The 21,154-nt window shown below is 45.3% G+C and overlaps 1 protein-coding gene and 1 non-coding gene across 2 annotated transcripts in view; both read left to right on the top strand.

Annotated features, from left to right (window-relative positions):
* The first annotated feature begins 13,516 nt into the window (after nt 1–13,516).
* On the top strand, nt 13,517–13,622 carry LOC124506516 (U6 spliceosomal RNA). The gene has a single exon (XR_006960778.1). It is a non-coding gene; the product is annotated as a U6 spliceosomal RNA (small nuclear RNA).
* A 3,120-nt stretch (nt 13,623–16,742) lies between these two features.
* CLPB (caseinolytic mitochondrial matrix peptidase chaperone subunit B) overlaps nt 16,743–21,154 on the top strand; it is a 144,256-nt gene continuing 139,844 nt past the window's right edge. The window contains exons 1-2 of the mRNA XM_047071065.1: nt 16,743–17,245; nt 20,441–20,492. Coding sequence (XP_046927021.1) covers nt 16,846–17,245; nt 20,441–20,492 — 452 coding nt within the window. The 5' untranslated portion in view covers nt 16,743–16,845. The remainder of the gene's footprint in view (nt 17,246–20,440; nt 20,493–21,154) is intronic.

Here is a 21,154-nt window from a genome sequence, read left to right on the forward strand (position 1 = left end):
GTACTCAAATAAGACCAGTGAGTAAAACAACAAATCAACAGACTTGGAATTCAAGCCAGGAGGGAAGTGAAAGGACAAGAACTCTGCAGCTAGGACAGGCTGGAACAGGAGGATGGGGGATTACAGGAGGAGGGGGCTGCAGAAAGTACGGATTCCAGGGATTTGCTATCCTTGAGGATTTGGAGACACTTCAGGAGAAAAGCCATGTTTATTTCTAGAAAACTATTTTCTTCCATCTCTAAAAAGAATTGCTTCAGAATCCTTCCCTGATGAATCTATTCTATAATTCTCTACTCAGTGTCCTTTCTAAGAGATTTTCAGGAGCTGGCTGTTCCAGCAGAACCTACTCAGAATTTGGGGGTGTGAGGCCTGAAACTCCCTCGCAGGCATCTGTTGACAAGAATTGCTATTCACAAGGGGGGATAGGTTTTGGAGCTGAGGAAAGTTGGTGCCTAGAGGAGAGAAAGGAAAACTACAAAGAAAGAATTACATGATACTTGTTTCCTAACTAGCTCAGGGTTCCTCTTCAATCAGCCATTTAGTCTGGGTAGGGCTCTGCCCTCAAGTCTAAGGAAGGAACATACACACCAGGCTTAAGTCAAACAATACATACTGTTCTCTAGTGACAACATTGGCTAAGGGGCAGTACGTGCCATAAGATGTCCGATCACAAGGAATTTAGGACATTAGCTGGAAATGTTGAGGCAAAGATTTTCACTCTTTCCTGCTGGTCTTAAACCTGGAATCATGTAGTCTTAGAAGTTACTGGCTGCCATACGACAATAAGAGGGCAGAGAGAGCCTCTCTGTGGTTGAGACTGACACACAGTGGGGAGCAGAACCAAAAGATGGAGAGGACTTATGTCCTGATGATATTTTATAAGCTCCTGCTTTAAGCCACACCAATAGCCAACCCTGTTCTGGGACTTTTATGAAGTCCATAAACTCACTATCTGTGGAAGTCTGGGTCAAGTTTCCTCTTGTATAAAACAGAAATATTCTTACCTGATATAGATTTTATACATTTGCTTATTGATTTTCAGCTTTCTGATTTAACAGAACGTATTATGGCAACAGAAAAGGATATATAAATGCTTTTAACCTTGAAAATATAAAAATGAAAATACAGATCATAGAAACAGATGGAAGATGGAAGCAAAGGTAAATGAAGAACAGGGGCACTGATTTCTATAAATGTTGGGATCAAGAGACATAGTCTATAGGTGATGAAACAAGAAATAAAGGTGTAAGTTAGCATGTGAAATTACAAATGTCATAGGGGTGCCTGGGTGGCTCAGTCAGTTGAGCGTCCGACTCTTAATATCAGCTCAGGTCGTGATCTCATGGTTGGTGGGATCGAGCTCCACGTTAGGCTCTGTGCTGACAGCATGGAGCCTGCTTGGGATTCTCTCTCCCTCTGCCCCTCCCCCACTTGTGCACACGCTCTATCTCTCTGAGACAGCACCAAAGAGAAGGGAAACTATTCAGGGGAAGTAAATAGGTTTAAATTGTGAGACTCAGGAGAAAACTAGAGAAGTTGAAGGGAAACCTTGAGGCTTTGTCTCTATTCTACCTTTGTGAAGCGTTTGCTCCTCTCTTTGAGCTGAAAGTTATCCTAAGAAGGTTGGGGTTTCTTTTTCCTCTGGGATGATGCAATTGCAATTGATGCTTATGAGTCAGGTCGTCAGGACATGCACACTTTGGAGCCCAGGGATGCTTAGCTGAGGGTTAAGAGAGAAAATCAAAGTGGAGACTTGGAAAATGGTGAGACAAAGCCATAACTAAACCAAATGGTTTTCTCTGACAATTTTGTCTGTTGGTATTGGTGGGAAAAAGGGAAAATCAGCTGAAAAAATGGAGGAGAAGTTGACTAATAATAGCTCACATTAGAGAAAATTAGCAAGAACTTTGGTAAAGGTAACTTGGAAACATGATATAACATACTCATAACTCCTTACACAATAGGGAGGTAAAAAAGCCAGAAGGAAAAGAACATGCTTTCTATGGCATCAAAGTGGCCTGAGAATACTCTAGCGTTGACCTGCCTTCCTCTGGCTGATGAGGGGCACTAGCTAGATTTTGACTCTAATACTTTTCCCCTGGAAGAAAGGCTAAGACTCTAGGGAAGAAACACACTGGTTCCATCTCTCGAAGCAGGAAGCATTTCACACTGAGCCTGTAGCATCCTGTCATCTACTCAAGACAACAAGGATGCACTCAGAGATACCTGAGCAGAACTGACAAGGTCTGAAACACCTGCTTAAAAACAGACCTGTGAGGAGAGACTGGCTGCCTCAGTTGGAAGAGCACAGAACTCTTGATCATGTTGGGTGGAGAGATTACTAAAAAAAAAAAAAACAAAAAACAAAAAACTAATGAAACTTAAAAAAAAACAGAAACAAAAACAGGGCTGTGAGTGGCCAAGGAGTCACCTATCTGAATGAACCCCAGAGAGGGAAACAGCGACCCCAGTGAATCAGAGCTCATATGTCTGTTAAAGAACTGTGAGTTCACAAAAATCCTAAATAGGGGAAGATTTCACAAAAGGAACTAAAGGTGGTGGTACTGTGCACACTAGTTTGCAATATTACTGATTTAAAAATTTGTATCAATCAGAAGTATATGAGTCATGCACTGGTATTTTGGTCAAACTCCAGAATGTAAGCTATACGAGTAGGTTTGAGGAGGAAAGAAACGCTGGAAAGACACAGGAGAAACATGGAAAATAGCTATCCATGGTGCTTATATAAGGTGGGGACATACTTGTAGAAAGTGAGGGTAATTTTGTAGAAGATGAGGGAAGTGCTGTGGAAGATGGAAAAATATAAGTAAAAGGTGAAGGGAAATACTGGGTGAGCACTGTTGAGCAGAGAGGAAAATCTGTATTAGAAGAAAGGAAGTATCAAGGTTAATTAATAGAAATATAATGCACAGGCAGCAAATTCAGATTTTTTTTTAATGTTTATTTTTGAGAGAGAGAGTGTAAGCAGGGAAGGGGCAGAGAGAGAGGGAGACACAGAACTGGAAGTGGGCTCTAGGCTCTGAGCTGTCAGAAACTTGAACTCAGGAACCGTGAGATCATGACCTGAGCCAAAGGAGGCTTAACCGACTGAGCCACCCAGACACCCTGCAAATTCAGATTATTACATATGGGTCACCGAGTCCTTCTGAAGAGTTGGTCAAAAGGAGGAAGGAAATTTGTACATTGCTTGGAAAGTGAGAAACAGTCTGGGCTAACCGTGTCAGGCTGAGCAAACTCACAGTGTACAAAGTCAGTTAAGGTAAGAGAAGGAATCAGAGTTACAGGAAAAGAGAATGGTAGGTTATGAGAGAAATGTCAAGACATTAAAAATAGACTCCTTTTCATAAGAAGATAAAGATTAAAGAATTATGCAAACTAGGTGAAGGAATGAAAAGGATATGACAGTGTCTTAGAAATAAGCAGGCCTACACCGAACACCAGCAAAGGAAAACAGTCCCTTGCCAGAATGCAGAACCAAAGGTCAATGAGAAAACGGACTGGTCCACCTACAGTCAGCACCTACAAGACCTCACATCCAGTGCTTATACCACTGTGACCAGCAGGGGGCGGGTGTGCCCACTTAGCTAGGGTGGGAGGACACATCTGTGCTTCTAGAGGCCTCCCCGCCCACAGAAGTCCCCAGAGAGCTAGTGCTTTCAGAGCAGGACCCAACCCAAGGGCTGAACGTTTCCGTCCGCAGGGCCAGAAGAGCAAACTCTGGACAAGAGCCGGCTCTCCTTCCTCTTTCCTTCTTCCCAGCCGCTCCACCACTCTCTGCCTTGGGCTCATCAGGATGGATCTCAATAGGCCCTTTACCCTGTGGGTACGGCCTCCCACTCGTCCTCATTCCCAGGTCCTATTCCTGTTTGGCTTGGACATCACCTTTTCTGATCCCATCTGCCCTAACTCCTCATCTCCTAAAACCTCTCCACTGTGCCCTGAGAGCTCAAGGTCATTCATCAGCAGAATATTCTGCATTCTTACCCTCTTTATGAACGTTCTCTTCATCTTCTTGCTCTCCAACATAATTTTGGTCCAAAGATACTGCTTTCCTTGAAGTCCTCTCAAGAGGTAGTTGCTTGCTGTCCTACAGCCTCTGTATCTCTAGGCCTGGAGGTGATTTACATGTTCTCCTTGTTCCTCATTGCTAATCACAAATGCCTTCTCTTCCATAATACGAAGAGTCTATACTATCCACAACCCCTCTGTATGTGGGCATCTCTGACCTCCTCCCCATGTGTAGATGATTTTAGCCCTTGGATCACTCTCTCCAACACTCCAACATCATTCTTGGGAATTTCCATATCCACATTGATGATTATTCCAGTGCCCCGGATTCTTAAATTCCTCAATATTCTCTTCTCCATGAAATTGTCATCCATTCTATCTAAGCCATTCCCTTCCATGATAGTATTCTAGACCTTGTCATTATAAGAACTTCAGTCTTTCCATAATTTCAATTTTAGATATTTCATTCTTTGACCACACCTCTTTCCTAACCCAGATTTTCTAGAACACAGAGCTGACCTGAGGCAAAACATATGTGCTGATGCTTTTTTGGGAAAGATGCAAGAGTGGGGGGAAAGGAATAATCAGGTAGAGAAGTCAAGAGAACACCTACCTACAAGGTGGTGCTTTACTGAGCTGGCACCATCTTTACAAGAATGCTAAATGGGATGGCTTACAGGACCCTTCCAGAGAAGCCATATGGAACCGCTGCATCTAAAAACATTCTGTCAGGGGAGGAAAAGGAAGCCATTTGTCTGTGGGTGCCTTGTCATGTTCTGTTTCTCATTGGCCAAAATCCTCCCCACGGGACAGTAAGTCCTTAGGATCTGCAGGTTGTGTATTTGACCCCTCTGGGAAGTCAGTGGGGGAAGCCAGAGCACTCAAAGGTCCAGTCAGGTCAGACCTGGTGTGGGAGCTGCTATGGCTCCCACGGCAGTGGGTGTGATAGAAGTTGTGCTGACACTTGGTCCTGAAGCCTAAGGGGGTGCCTGAGGCAACCAGAGCTGGGAGATACGGTGGTCAGGGCTATCACCACTGGAATGAAAGAAACCATATCCCAGGGCAGTCTAGCCAGAAAATATGGCAAGTGGTTTAGGTCCTGGGGAGAGGAGGGGGCAAGTCAGGCTGAGCACATCTGGGGTGAAATAAACTGGATCTTCTACATCCATCTCTTGTGCCACTTAGATCTGTTCTTACCCGTTTAGATCTGGATCTTGTGTGAGGAAAAATGATGCTCTCACTTTTTTCCCCAGAAGCTTAAAGCCAGTTCTTCAAGCTGATGACCAGTTGCATTTCTTTAGAAGGGACTATCAGACCAAGTTATATGCCTTTATTACAGCTGATCCCAGGGCCATAATTGACATTCATCATCTTCCTGCTCTAACAACCATTGTAGGTTTCCCTCACTCTCAACCGGAACTTTGGCTGATCTGGGTTACTTGCCTGGTGGGGTGATCCAGAAGTCAGCACCCTTGCCTTCCTCTTGTCAAACAATGGTTGCAATGATCCGTTCAGAGTTATTCCTGGGCAGAGAAGCAGCAAGACTTGCCCCAGTGAATTCCCCGAATTGCAGACAGACTCTTTCTTTATCCATTATGAAATGGCAACCCTTGCTATTAATGTGATTCAGGGTCGACGACCCCTGCCAGTGTAGTAACTTCTTTGTCTGCTGGTCCATTGGCATGAGGAGCTCAGAGTGACCAAACCACAGTCATAGCCTTTAGTTACCTGGTAGAAGCACGTGCGCGCGCATGCGCGCGCGCGCGCACACACACACACACACACACACACACACACACACGAATAGGAACTTGTCAGGCCCTAAGATTACGGAACAGAAAACATGAGTTCTGTAAGTGGGTCATTGGGAATAATGGTGATCAGGGACAATCCTACTTCAATCACCTTGTAGTTGCCCAGACTTATGCATTCTAGCTAATGAAGAGACAAAACCACCTTCCTCCCTGGCATCATTATAGTGATGCATTCCTGAGGAAATTGCAAGGATTAGCACCACCAACAGAGCTTGAAAGATACAGACTAGTTATTCCTACCACAATCCCATTTAATTTGTCCTTTTGGCAGATGCAAAAGCTTGATGGATTCTGGAGAGTGACTATGGATTATTATACACATATTCAGCTAGTGAATTCAATTACAGCTGCAACCTGGATGTGATGTCTTTATTGGAGCAAATCGATATAGCTCCTGGCATCTGGAAAATGTTTTCAATCCAAAAGCAATCTGCCGTAATGTGGCATGACAGCTGTATTATTTCACTATTTTTTTCTCGTGGCTATGTCAACCTCTGGCTTTCTGAAATAATATAGCCAGAGGAGGCCTTGATCATCTTGATAACCCACAGATCATCATGCTGGTCCATTACATTGATGACACTATGCTCATTGGACCTGCTGAGCAGGAAGTAGTAAACATGCTAGATATTTTGGTAGGACATGGGCATTCCAGAAGATACGAGAAAAACTCTGTGAAAACTCAGGGACCTGACATGTGGATGAAGTTTCTAGGGGTCGAGGTGCCTGGGACATGTTGAAATATAGCTGTTAAAATGAGACACGGGTTGCTTCATCTCGAATTGACCACCGTGACTAAAGAGGCATAAAGCTTGGTAATAAGCCTGTTTGGATTTTGGAGGCAACATAAATACTACTTTGGAGCATGTTGCTCCAACCCATTTACCAGATAATGTACAAGATTTCCAGTTTTGAGTGGGGCCCAGGGCCAGAAAAGGCTCTGGAGCAGGCCTAGGTTGGTCGTGAGACCTAGCAGACCCAATGGTATGGGAAGTGTCTGTAACAAGAGAGAGCGAGCCTCTGCCAAACCCCCAAGAAGATAATCACAGTGCAGACCCTTAGAGGACTGAAGTAAAACTACACCCTTTCTGCTGGCTGTCTTCCATTTGAAAAGCAAATCTTAACTTGCCATTGGGTTCTGGTGGAGATCGAGTATCAGAAACTGAAACATTAAGTGATGAGGCCAGCAGACTCCTGCTTGAGGTGGGATGCTGTCAGCACAAGATGAGTTTGCCATCACAAAGAACTGTCAGCTACAGTAACGGCTGAAATCAGGTAAGCCAAGGAGATGTGACACAGGCCATCGTAGGCTCTGTTGTGGTTACTCCTTGCACCACTGAGATCCCCTTGGATCCCACATTAAATCCATTCTGTGAAAGATGATAGCCAGCTGCAACCTCTATGAAAGATTTAGTGTACAAGGATTACTAAGCTACAGCCCACTAGTTGGAACTAGATGTAAAGAGCCAGAGGTCTAAGAGGGCAGAATGGAGAGAGCATTTGGAGCAGGGAAGTGGGAAGGTAGGTAAGAGGCATCTTTGGGCTCTGGAGAACAAGCAGTGTAGTATTATTTCAAAATCTCACTTCCCAAATGCAGCTTGTTCTCCAGGACTCAAAGATGACTTCCTCTTTCCCTGCTCCAAAATCCCTCTCCGTCTGCCCTCTTAGACCTCTGGCTCTTTACATTTAGTTCAAGAGAGAGAAACCACTTGCTCTATCTACCTCCTCTTAGTGCCTTCTGAGTCAAGGGGCTAATAGAATCCCGTACAACAACCGCAACATTCCGATACCAAGACCACACAGACTCTCACTGGGGAGAGAGTTGGACGGGAAGGTATTCTCACAAAGAGCAGTTTCAGTGGAAGGGAGGGGAGGACACAGATGACATCGGTGTGGTGAGAGAATAGGACTGGACAAATAGGATGTGGAATCCTTTTTTTTTTTTTTTTAAGTTTATTTATTTTGAGAGAGCGCACACAAGCAGGGAAGGGGCAGAGAGAGAATCCGAAGCAGGCTCTGTGCTGTCAGTGCAGAGCCCCACACAGGGCTGGAACTCAGGAACCTGTGAGATCATGACCTGAGCCAAAGTCAAGAGTTGGACACTCAACTGACTGAACCACCAGGTGCCCCAGATGTAGATTCCTTTTGAAAAGCTCGACTGAGAAGGACCCCTGGCAGAGATCACCCCCAGCTAGAGCAGTGACTCTTGTCTAGACACTCTTGCTGCCCTCTGGATATACCACCCTGCTCCATAAGTATCTGATTCCTCTTCTAGACTAAACCTGAGGATAGGATTCACTTCTACTCTGTCCCTTATCCTCTCCTGCCCTCCAGCAGTCAGCACAGCAGCTAACACATAGCACACTGAATGATCAATCCGTGAGTGAATAACGTTACGCGTGTTGGTAGTCATGGAGACATACGCTCAGGTCCCCCTTCAAGGAAGGGGAATGCAGAGAATGTAGTCAGCAGACAGATGTAGCCGTCAGCTCTTTCAGGATCTGCCTAAGCAGCCCTTAGCAGTGATTGAGTGAGCCATTCCAGCTGGACACAGGACACAGATAGGCAATATTTCAGAGTAATTCCAGATTGACCAAGACTTGGGCAGGTCTGTTTAGTACTTTAGTTTCTTCTTCTGCCTGACCCTGCTCCCTCCTCCCACCCCACCCCATCTTTACAGGTGTGGATCCTGTGGAAAAACAAAATTCAGCAGACTAAATTTTTAAGATCTTACTGGCTTCATTCAACGACTCATGAATCAGGCAGCATCCAATCTAGCATATAGAAAGGAGCTCTGATGGCACAAAAACAGACACTCAGATCAATGGAACAGAATAGAAAACCCAGAAATGGACCCACAAATGTATGGCCAACTATTCTTTGACAAAGCAGGAAAGAGTATCCAATGGAATAAAGACAGTCTTTTCAGCAAATGGTGTTGGGAAAACTGGACAGTGGCATGCAGAAAAATGAACCTGGGGGCACCTGGGTGGCTCAGTCGGTTAAGCGTCTGACTTTGGCTCAGGTCATGATCTCACTGTTCCTGGGTTTGAGCCCCGCGTTGGGCTCTGTGCTGACAGCTCAGAACCTGGAGCCCTCTTGGGATCCTGTGTCTCCCTCTCTACCTGCCCCTCCCCTGCTCATGCTCTGTCTCTGTCTCAAAAATAAATAAACATTAAAAAAATTTTCTTAAAAAATGAACCTGGACCACTTTCTTACACCATAGACAAAAATAAACTCAAAATGGATGAAAGACCTAAACGTAAGACAGGAAGCCATCAAAATCCTTGAGGAGAAAGCGGGAAAAAACCTCTTTGACTTCGTCCACAGCAACTTCTTACTCAGCATGTCTCTGGAAGCAAGGGAAACTAAAGCAAAAATGATCTATTGGGACCTCATCAAAATAAAAAGCTTCTGCACAGCAAAGGAAACAATCAGCAAAACTAAAAGGCAACCAACAGAATGGGAGAAGATATTTGCAAGTGACATATCAGATAAAGGGTTAATATCCAAAATCTATAGAGAACTTACCAAACTCAACACCCAAAAAACAAATAATCCAGTGAAGAAATGGGCAAACGACAAGAATAGACACTTCTCCAAAGAAGACATCCAGATGGCCACTGACACATGATAAAATGCTCAACATCACTCATCATCAGGGAAATACAAATCAAAACCACAATGAGATACCACCTCACACCTGTCAGAATGGCTAACATTAACAATTCAGGCAACAACAGATGTTGGTGAGGATGTGGAGAAAGACAATTGCTTTTGCACTGCTGGTGGGTATGCAAGCTGGTGCAGCCACTCTCGAAAACAGTATGGAGATTCCTCAAAAAATTGAAAATAGAACTACCCTACAACCCAGCAATTGCACTACTAGGTATTTATCCAAGGGATACAGGTAGGCTGTTTTGAAGGGGCACATGCACCCCAATGTTTATAGAAGCACTATCAACAATAGCCGAAGTATGGAAAGAGCCCAAATGTCCATCAATGGATGACTGGATAAAGAAGGTGTGGTATGTATATATACAATGGAGTATTACTCAGCAGTCAAAAAGAATGAAATCTTGCCATTTGCAACTATGTGGATGGAACTAGAAGGTACTATGCTAAGTGAAATTAGTCAGTTGGAGAAAGACAAATATCATATGACTTCACTCATATGAGGACTTTAAGATACAAAACAGATGAACATAAGGGAAGCACAAATATAAGAACAGGGAGGGGCACAAATAAGAGACTCTTAAATTTAGAGAACAAACAGAGGGTTGCTGGAGGGGTTGTGGGAGGTGGGATGGGCTAAATGGGCAAGGGGCATTAAGGAATCTACTGAAATCACTGTTGCACTATATGCTAACTAACTTGGATGTAAATTACAAAATAAATTATTAATAAAAAAAAAAGAAAAGAGCTCTGAGAAACTGCACAAAATGGGAGACTTTCATAGGCAGAAGGGAGCAGGAACAAGGAAGTTTTACTAGGCAAAAAACCAGATTGGTTACTGAGAGGTTACATTCAATGGCGGATGGCAGGGGTTTGTCTGGCAGATTACTTCAGGCGATTCCTGATTGGCTGGTTTAAGATTCCATTTCTGGGGGAGCCAAAATGGTAATTAAATTAAGTCTCAGTTTGGTGACATGGGCTTAGCACAAGCAACTTTGTTTTGGACCTGTTGTCTTATTTTCAACATTTAAAAAAAATTTTTTTTTTCTTTAACGTTTATTTATTTTTGAGACAGAGAGAGACAGAGCATGAACGGGGGAGGGTCAGAGAGAGGGAGACACAGAATCTGAAACAGGCTCCAGGCTCGGAGCTGTCAGCCCAGAGCCCGATGCGGGGCTCGAACTCACGGACCGCGAGATCTTGACCTGAGCCGAAGTCGGCCGCTTAACCAACTGAGCCACCCAGGCACCCCTCATTTTCAACATTTTCTAATAACCATCTGGTTACCCAAACTCCAGCTTCTGCTTCCACAGAAGCCGTTTGTGACAGGAGATAAAGGAGCTTGCTCCACAATCCAAGCAAGACAAAGATGAGATTGGGGGAAGGGGCAGGAGTTCAGGTGCCCAGGGAGAAGGGCCAGCCAAGCAGATCTGTGGCCAGAGTTCACCCTCCTTACTATCGAAAATATGCACTCTAGAATTTCATCTGTTCCTTTCCCCTTTTAAGATTTTGTTCTGTCAGCTTTCTAGTTATGTTTTAAAGAATGTCAGATGAATGAGAAGGGGTTTGTATTGTGCCTGTCAGAGAGACCAGAGCCCCTTTGAGCTTGGAGAAGCAACGGTGATCGTTCCACCAGCTCTCAAAGTAGAGCTGGCCATATAGCTGAGCATCTGGGAACTCCTTCGGGTTGGGAGTTTTTCCCCCACACTTCAATTTGGTTCCGTTCTGCGGGAGTACATCCTCATACCCTAGCTCGGAATGTATCATATTGACTCGGCACAGTGTTGATGATCCTTTTGGTTCTTTTCTTCCTCCAAACCTAAGGCACATTTCAGAAGTGTCTATTACATCTATGTCACTTACTTCCTGCGAGCCAGGGTTTTGTAGTGATCAAGAGTCTGGGCTTTGGATTCAGACCATTTGAGACCCAGTTTTGCCATTTACAGGCTGGGGTGACACTGGTGAAATTATTTACCCCTTCCACACTTTGGTGGTTTTCTGATCTGTAAAATGGAGATAATATTGTTCCTCACAGGATTGTTGTTGGAGTTAAGCAAGATAATATATCATAAGCACCAAAAGTAGAGTCTTGCTCACAGTAATGTTCAGTAAACACACACACACACACACACACACACACACACACACACGTTCATTTACACATGGATAGATGTAGGGCCACTACCCAGAGACACAGCTTCAATGCTGAGGTTCACCCCACTCTGTCCCAGACAAGACCCTGGCCTTACTAAGCTGGGGGGATGGAGAGAGGCTCTGATGCAGTCACTCTCCTTTATTATCAACATGACCAGAATCAACAAAAACCAGAGTGGAGAGTTCCTCTGAGACTGAATTATCACTTTGTGATCTAAAAAGCCTTCCCTTGCTTCTCCCTAGTACCAAGGCTACAGAAACAAGCATTATGAAAAGGGAAGGAAGGGAAGGAGGGAAGGAAAGAAAAAAGGAAGGGAGGGAGGGAGAGAGGAGCCCCACCTTTGAGTCCGGGTCTGGAGGAGCAGAGCATTAGGCATGGGGCCTTGGAAAGGCTCACAGAGCAAAACATTAGTGGTCAGAAAGAGAAGCAGTGGAGTTATTTAGATCTGGGTTTAAATTATTGGTGCAGGGGCACCTGGGTGGCTCAGTCCGTTAAGTGTCTGACTCTTGGTTTCAGCTCAGGTCATGATCTCCCAGTTTTGTGAGATTGAGCCCCATGTTGAGCTCTTTGCTGACACCATGGAGCCTGCTTGGGATTCTCTCTCTCCCTCTATTTCTGTCCCTCTACTCCTCACTGTGTCTCTATCTCTCTGAAAAATAAATAAACTTTAAAAAAGTTATAAAAACACTTACAAAATTTCTTGGTGCAGCGTGTACTTGCTGAGAGAACCTGGTTAAGTTGCTTTAACCTCTCTGGTTATGAAATGAAGCCTCATTTCTCACCTCTTAGTCTCTCCTATTCCGTGCTTTAGCCACACTGCACACACAGTTCCTCAACTGTGCATTGAAAAAAAAATGTATTGTTTCTGTGAATTTTCAGAGTGTTCCCTTTGCAGTGATTCTCCAAGCGCCCCCCAAGCAAGCTACTTTATTCCCTTTTTGGGGGGTCAGTTGTGGCTCTTCCTGCAGAACTCAGCTCAGATGTCTCTTCCCCGGACACTCAGCCTGCTGTGGGCTCCCAGGGAAACCTGAATTATCTCTGCTGTAGCGCTTAACAGCTATGCAATGACGTCTGGAGACACCTCCTCCCACTCCCCGCCAGATCTCCGAGACTTTTTTGGGACTGTAGTTTCAGTGCCTGGCGCTTCACAGATGTTCTGTAAATAAGGTTGAATATCACTGAAACTTTTTCAGCTTTAAACGATTGGACAAATGCACACGGTAGGCATCAACAAATATTTGTTGGGAGGAATGGAGTGGAGTGAAATGGAATGATTTTAATATTTTTAGCAGCACTATCTTAAAAGTCCACAAGATGGCAGTGTTTCCACATGAGAAATAATGGCGGCAGTCTGAATGAAATTAAATGTACTCCTAGCTGGTGCTGGAAGTTAAAGTGAATATTGATATAGAAATAAGAGAAATTAAAACACAAACAACAAAACAAAACAAAACAAAAAGAAATAAGAGAAATTGGTTGGCTATTTGATTGGTTGATTTAACTGAATACGCGATATATGGACATGGTACAAAATGCCGAAAATGTAAACTCTCCTTTCCTCACTACTTCTCTTCCAGCTCCATTTTGTCCACTCCAAAGGCAACTATTTTTATTATCCTTCAAGAGATATTCTAAGTATTTAAACATAGGAAGGTCAAAATGCTTTTTTTTTTTTTAAGTTTAATTTGTTTTGAGAGAGAGGGAGAGAGCAAGCGGGGGAGGGACAGAGAGGGAGACAGAATCCCAAGCAGGCTCCTTTGTTTAACAGCTATTTGCTGAGTGCCTTACTAAAGGATGAAGAAATGAGAAACTCCATCTCTGCTCCCAAGAAGTTTAGAGTAAAGTGCTTGCTTTGGCAGCACTTATACTAAAACTGGAACGATACATAGAGGATTAGCATGGCCTCTGTGCAAGGGTGACATGCAGATTTATGAGCGTTCCGTATTTTTAAGAATGAAATTTTTCCATTTGCAATGACATGGATGGAACTAGACAGTGTTATGCTAAGTGAAATAAGTCAGAGAAAGACAAATACCACATGAGAGTATACCATATGAAGAATGCAAGAAACCAGACAAAGGGAGGAGGAGGAAGAGAGGGAGGCAAATCAAGAAACAGAGTCTTAACGATAGAAAACAGACTGATGGTTCCCAGAGGGGAGGTGTGCGGGGGAATGGGTAAAATAGGTGATGGGGATTCAGGGGGGCACTTGCTGAGATGAGCACCAGGTGTTGTACAGAAGTGTTGTATTACTATGTTGTACACCTGCAACTAATATTACACTGTATGTTGACTAACTGGAATTTAAATTAAAAACTTCAAAAAGAAATAAGTTTAGAGTAGGGAATCCAATGCACCCCTAGAGCGGGGAAAACAATGCCAGCTGCCGTTTCTTCAAGACCTAAAGTGAGCCAGGGACAGTGGTGATCTACATATTATCTCATTTAATACGAGGAATTCTCCTTTTTAATGTTTTTTGTTTTTATTTTTTGAGAGCGAGTGGGAGAGGTGCAGACAGGGAGGGGACAGAGGATCTGAAGGGGGCTCTGAAGTGGGCTCCGCACTGACAGCAGAGAGCCCAACGCGGGGTGCAGGGGCTAAAACTCACAAATCGTGAGATCATGGCTGAGCTGATGTATGCTCAACCGACTGAGCCACCCAGGTGCCCCAATACAAGCAATCCTCTTGAAGGTAGGTAGAATACGACCGACCGACCGTTGATAATGAGAAAATTAACAATGAGAAAGGGAAGGGAGTTTGTCCAAGGTCACACATGTAGTAAATGCAAGAGTCAAAATTGAAATCCAGGTCTGCTGCATTCCAAAGCTTATATTCATTTTGCCATGATAATAAGGTGGGAGTAATCCTTCTACCGAACAAATATTTATTGAGTAGCTCTTTTTGTTCCAGATATCGTTCTGGGTGCTAGTAATGTAGAAGAGAAAAAACAAAGTCCCTGTTTCCTGGGGCTCACGTTCTACCACCGAAAGACAGTAAACAAAACGAATTTTCAGTATGGCAGGTGGTAAGTACTGTGAAGAAAAAGTAGGCAAGATGGTGGGAGTGGGGGGAGAGGATTGCTAATTTAAATCGTCAGAGAAGGCTCTGATAATGTGAAGTTTGAGCAGAGACTTAAAGGAAATGCAGGAATAAGAGATGGGACTGCCATAAAAAAAGAGCTTCCTCCTTTGCCTGCCTGTGTGTAGTTTAGAAGAGAGGGGAAGAAATGAGGGTGCAGGTATTCTCTTCCGAGCTAGAAGACCTGAGCTTTATTTATCGATTTATTAGCAATTTTTTGAACCTCTGAGAGCAAATTCCCTTTTCTGTAGACAGGAATAACATTCCTTGCCCAACTTCCCGCACGCAGCCGCCATGAGATGCAAACTCTTTGAAAATACCTCGAGTGAGAAAGCGAGACTAGGAGTTAGCTCTTCAACTGAAAGGAAGTCTGTCTAGGAAAATAGAGAGAATTGCTATTACAGGTAGACTGGTTACCCTAGACATTTTTTGAAAAGCTGTCCCAGGCTGTAAAGAGAAATAAGCTAAAAGAAATAAGCATACATTTCATAATAGGCTTCTGCTGAAGATCCCTGTTGAACTTGCAGTAGTCAGAAACTGCGTCGCGTATTTTAACTGAACGTGGCAGAAAGCTCTGCCACTCGAACCTTTATTTTTTTTATTATTTATTATTTTTTTTAGAGTCTCTTATGCTTTGGCTCTCTCTCCCACTCTAACCTCTTTTTTTTTTTTTTTCTTTTTTTTCCTTCCCCGCCCCCATGGGTTTCTGTTAAGTTTCTCAGGATCCACATAAGAGTGAAAACATATGGTATCTGTCTTTCTCTGTATGGCTTATTTCACTTAGCATCACACTCTCCAGTTCCATCCACGTTGCTACAAAAGGCCATATTTCATTCTTTCTCATTGCCACGTAGTACTCCATTGTGTATATAAACCACAATTTCTTTATCCATTCGTCAGTTGATGGACATTTAGGCTCTTTCCACAATTTGGCTATTGTTGAGAGTGCTGCTATAAACATTGGGGTACAAGTGCCCCTGTGCATCAGCACTCCTGTATCCCTTGGGTAAATTCCTAGCAGTGCTACTGCTGGGTCATAGGGTAGGTCTATTTTTAATTTTTTGAGGAACCTCCACACTGTTTTCCAGAGTGGCTGCACCAGTGTGCATTCCCATCAAGAGTGCAAGAGGGTTCCCGTTTCTCCACATCCTCTCCAGCATCTATAGTCTCCTGATTTGTTCATTTTGGCCACTCTGACTGGTGTGAGGTGGTATCTGAGTGTGGTTTTGATTTGTATTTCCCTGATGAGGAGTGATGTTGAGCATCTTTTCATGTGCCTGTTGGCCATCCAGATGTCTTCTTTAGAGAAGTGTCTATTCATGTTTTCTGCCCATTTCTTCACTGGATTATTTGTTTTTTGGGTGTGGAGTTTGGTGAGCTCTTTATAGATTTTGGATACTAGCCCTTTGATATGTCATTTGCAAAGATCTTTTCCTATTCCGTTGGTTGCCTTTTAGTTTTGTTGGTTGTTTTCTTTGCTGTGCAGAAGCTTTTTATCTTCATGAGGTCCCTATGGTTCATTTTTGCTTTTAATTCCCTTGCCTTTGGGGATGTGTCAAGTAAGAAATTGCTGCGGCTGAGGTCAGAGAGGTCTTTTCCTGCTTTCTCCTCTAGTGTTTTGATGGTTTTCGGTCTCACATTCAAGTCCTTTATCCATTTTGAGTTAATTTTTGTGAATGGTGTAAGAAAGTGGTCTAGTTTCATTCTTCTGCATGTTGCTGTCCAGTTCTCCCAGCACCATTTGCTAAAGAGACTGTCTTTTTTCCATTGGATATTCAAACCTTAACTTAAATCGACACATCCCACCTGGGTATTTCCCTTCTTACCACGCCCCCTCACTCGAACTCCATTTCCCAACATGCCCTAGGCTCCTCTAAGTCGGCAGTCATTGTGACGCGAGTAACACAGCTTTCTGGGAAGTGTAGTTTATTTGTTCTCCAGCTGCAGAAAAATCTAAGGCTGTGGACTACCACTCCCGTGAAGTAGCGCGGAATTCCACCGCGTTCGCGGCGTCTTCGAACGCGCCGCGGCAGCCATGTTGGACGCGGCCAGCACAGGGGCCGGCACCAGGGGGTTATCGAAGCAGCTGTCACGATGCTGGGGTCCCTGGTGTTGAGAACAGCGCCGGCGCCCCGGCTCCTCCTCCAGCTGCTTAGGTCCCCATCGCTGCGGAGAAATGGAAGTGCCTCCGGCCAGACTGTAACCACCGCGGGCCGCGGGGAGCCGCAATGGCTGAGGGCGGCCGTCGGGGGGCGCCCTGCAACATCGCCGGCTTTCCTCACCCGAGGAGGGGCAGCCACCTGGGGGCGTCAGGGAGAACGCACCGAGACCCAGTGCTTCCTAGCCACAACATGGGGACGCCTTCCTAGCCCAGAAGAAACACTCCCGGGACAGGACAGCTGGAACGGAGTCCCCAACAAGGCTGGACTGAGCATGTGGGCCCTGGCCACGGCGCTAGTGGTTCACTGTTACAGCAAGAGCCCGTCCAACAAGGGTGATTATCGGGGCAGTCTGGGTTCGGGGAAGGTAGAGGCGGGAGGAGTGTCCTGACTCGAGGGTGGGAGTTGCTTGTAGATTTACACCAGCAGAGCTTCAGTCTTGGAGGAACCCAGACATCATCTGGTTACTGGGGCAGGGTGGTGAACTGGAGAGTTCAGTTGCCTGTGAGTTGTGTAACTTCCCATCGTAGGTCAACTCCCTCCTTTGGGCATTACTTTGTCCATCTGTGCAATGGACAAAACATGTAAAATTAGAGAATGGACCCTTTATGCTCTAATATTCTGCCTGGTCCAATTCCTAAGAGGCCTCCAGGAAACCACGGTGTGTTCTAACGGCAACCACTGGGTAATTTAGAGAAGTTTTCCTTGTAAGGTGGCCTAAGAAAGGAAGTAGAGACTTGGTTTCAATGCCAGCTTTGCCACTGCTCACCCCTTGCTCCTCTCTGGCTTCACCGCCCCCCCCCCCCCCCGCCCCTTACACAGTAAAGAATGATTTCTCAGTAATCTTACAGTTTGACTCTTATTTTGACTTATTTTGACTCTTGGAGTTCAGCAGCGTGGGTCTGCCCATCAGACTCCCACGGGTTTTGCTGTGCCTGGTCTCAGGTGTGAGGTGATCTTGCCAGGTGGGACAGTTGGCAGGAGGATTAGGCATGCTATAATTCTATAACTTTGAGCATTTTTTTTTTTTTTGAATACCTTCTGTGAGCCCAATTTTGGGAGGTTTTGAACTCCTAACAAAAAGTCAGTTAAGGAGACAGTGCAGGCAGTTAGGCCTATGGGTGTGGTGAGTGGTCTGACAGTGTGTTATTGGGGGATTGGAGGGCCCAGTAGGGTCAGGAAAGCATTCCTGGAAGATTGGAGACCCCTAGAGGATGGGGAATTTGAACTTGAGTTCTGTAGGATGAGGCAAGAGATGAAAAAGAGAGCGGTAGTGTGAGCTCCAATTGAGCAAGGAATGCAGCTTATCTTTTTTTCAGGTTGATACCAACCCCTTTCCCTAATACTTTCACATCGTTTGTCCACCATAGATAGCATCTGGAACTTAGTAGGTACGCAGTAAATGTGTCTTGAGTTGGATTCTGTTTCATGCGAAGGCTTCACAGATAAGGGATTCACAGGTCAGCATGATGTGTATAGAGGTTAGCAGGGTAGCCAGCCTGGTTGGAGGACAGGGCGTTTTTGGAATGAGGTGAGAGCAGATGGAGTGGGGCCTGGGTGTCAGACAAGAGGGTTTGGAGGTTTTGGAATTTCTCCTGTAGGCAGTGGAGAGCCATGGAAAGTTCATGAGCAGGCAGTGTCCTGAGGCCAGTATGTTTAGATGGATTGGGGGAGGTGTCCAAGGTCTTGCCTTAGACTTTCCTGGGGGCTCCAGACTGGACTTTGTCTATTTACTAAAGTAAGTAATGACCAAAACCATGATCACTTCCAACCCTTCAGACTTTGCTAGCCTACCCTATACCCTGATTTGGAGTTACAAGCTCAGGAACTGTTCCCTGTAGGAGCCAGGAGGCCCTGGTTCTCCGCTCATTCCTCATTCCTCCTGTGACCATGCAGAAGCCACTTTCTGCAGAGTGAGATCCCTCAGTGATCTCTGAGGGAATTTTGTTCTCCTTCCGGCTGGGGGCTGCCTGAGCATCCCTGGATGTGTGCTTAGAGAACCACTGGGGAAGATAACCAGGAAAGATCTGACCCTAGAGTCTAGGCCGGCAGGTGGGATGGAGACACTAATGTTTGAACCACACATCCGGTTTGCATATGCATGATAAGGTGGCCATCTTATCCCTGCTGTACAGGTAAGGAAATTGAGGCTCAGGAGGTTAGGTGAGTTGGCCAGGTCATATGGCAAGTAAGTGGCAGAATTGGGATGGGAGCCTAGGTTTGTCTGGCTCCAGATCCTGCTCTTCCCACCCTACTGCAGTGCCTCCTCAATGTTTCACTGGGTGAGTCTCTTGGCTAGACTGAGAACTCCTTGAGGCAGGGCTGGCTATGAGTCTTTCCATTGTTCAACAATGGAGCTTAAAACCATGCTGGGCAGATAGGGCTCCAAGGGCATTTGGTATAGACTATTTGAAAAAATGGTGCCTCTACTGTTGTTTTTTTCTGAGTCAGGCAGTTTTCCTTTTAGCCACAAGGTGGTGCCAGTAGCCTGCCAACTGCCCAGGCCACACCAGGCTTACATTAGGTTTAGGGTTGCTTTTCTTTTCTTCAAAAAAATTTTTTTAAATGTTTATTTATTTTTGAGAGAGACAGAGTGTGAGTGGGGGAGGAGCAGAGAGAAAGGGAGACCGGTTCCGGAACAGGCTCCAGGCTCTGAGCAAGCCGTCAGCCCAGAGCCCAATGTGGGGCTCTAACTCACAAACCAAGAGATCACGACCTGAGCTGAAGTCAGATGCTTAACCAGCTGAGCCACCCAGGTGCCCCTAGGGTTGCTTTTCTGCTAGGTGGTTCCTAAGGGATTGGAACCCTCTGCTTTGGATCTCCTTTTGCTGATCTTGGCACCGAGGAGTTTGTAGACTTTTTGACCCTCATTTCATCTCCTCAGCATCCCTGTGAGGCTGTCGGGACAAGGATTATTGCCTCTGCTTTATAGTCCTGAAAGTGGGGGTTGAGAAGGAAAGGGGCTGCTACAGCACAGGGAGTAGGGGGCAGACTGTTGGAGCCAGGCCTTCTGATTCCTGGTCAAGGCTCTTAACTTTCAGAGGAGCCCACACGCTTGCCTGTTCCCATTCTGTTTCTGGTGTTGGGTTGGTGACTTGTGACATGAGATTCAAAACTAGGCTGAGAAATTGGAGTTGGGGGTGAAAGTGGCACAAGGTAGGGGGGGATGATTAATAACAGTGGCAGCCATGTGAAACATTAGAGCTTTCTAGCTAATGAAGAGTGAAGGGATTCACACATCATGCATTTCCCATAGGCAGCACATAGTTGCTAGCACCTTACCTGAACCACCTGTATGATGAGAAGAGTTACGAGTTTGGGTTCCATAATGGATGTGGAAGATAAGTTAACAGTGGATACCATCTGGACAGGGGATGATTATCTTTCCCTTTATATACTTTGGCGTAATTTCCCTTGTTAAAGCCCATGTTTCTGAAGTTCTTCCATTTCTATTGTTTTACTGGGTCCTCCATGCAGCTTTGAGGGTAGGTCTTGGATAGGGATCTGACCAGTGCCCCCTTTCTTTTCAGATGCAGCCCTGATGGAAGCTGCTCGCACCAACAATGTCCAAGAAGTCAGCAGGTAAGTGTTGAACCCCAGGACTTGGTCTCCCCCACAAGAGGGCCTGAGCTGGGTGAACCCCTTCCTCCAGTGATGATTGCTTTGGAGGAAATGCTCACACTAGGTTGGGAAGTGAACCCTGTGACTTCCCTATGGTCACAGTCACCTGGGCTCCCTTGGCCCAGGTCAGCCTTTAAATGTTTTAAGGTAGGGAGTCAGCCCTGTGTCTCCTTTTTTTTTTTTAACCCCAAACAGCTCTGGATCCTTCCACTGTTTTATTCTTTGCAGGGCATGGTTTAGAGTCCTCCCCACATCCTTTGGGACCTTTACTGAATCTTCTAATTTGTTCTTATATCTTTGTGGAAGTGGCCAGGTGTTATTGTTTGTTGCCTAAATGGGGGGCACCCATGAAAAAGTTTGGAGATTTGGGAGGGAGCTGGAAGAGGCCTTTCTGCCAGGTCTTTTGGTGTTAGAAAAGTCTGCCTGCAGGGCTGGGGTGTACACACTGGGCTCCTGCTCAGGGGCTGAGTGCATTCTTCCAGTCTGCCTGGCTCAGCTGTGCCTTTTAGGACCACTGGCAGGTTGGATTTCAGGTTTGTTCTTGGGCAGGGATGGGACACAGCCTGGGGCTCAGCCTGGTGCTGGGACTGGGCCGTCTGTGTCCAGGATAGGTGCGCAGACAG

This window comes from Lynx rufus, unplaced genomic scaffold, assembly GCF_022079265.1.
Source record: "Lynx rufus isolate CCGP_SWC_20201006 ecotype Redwood Valley unplaced genomic scaffold, mLynRuf1.p SCAF_9, whole genome shotgun sequence".
Taxonomy (NCBI): Eukaryota; Metazoa; Chordata; class Mammalia; order Carnivora; family Felidae; genus Lynx; species Lynx rufus.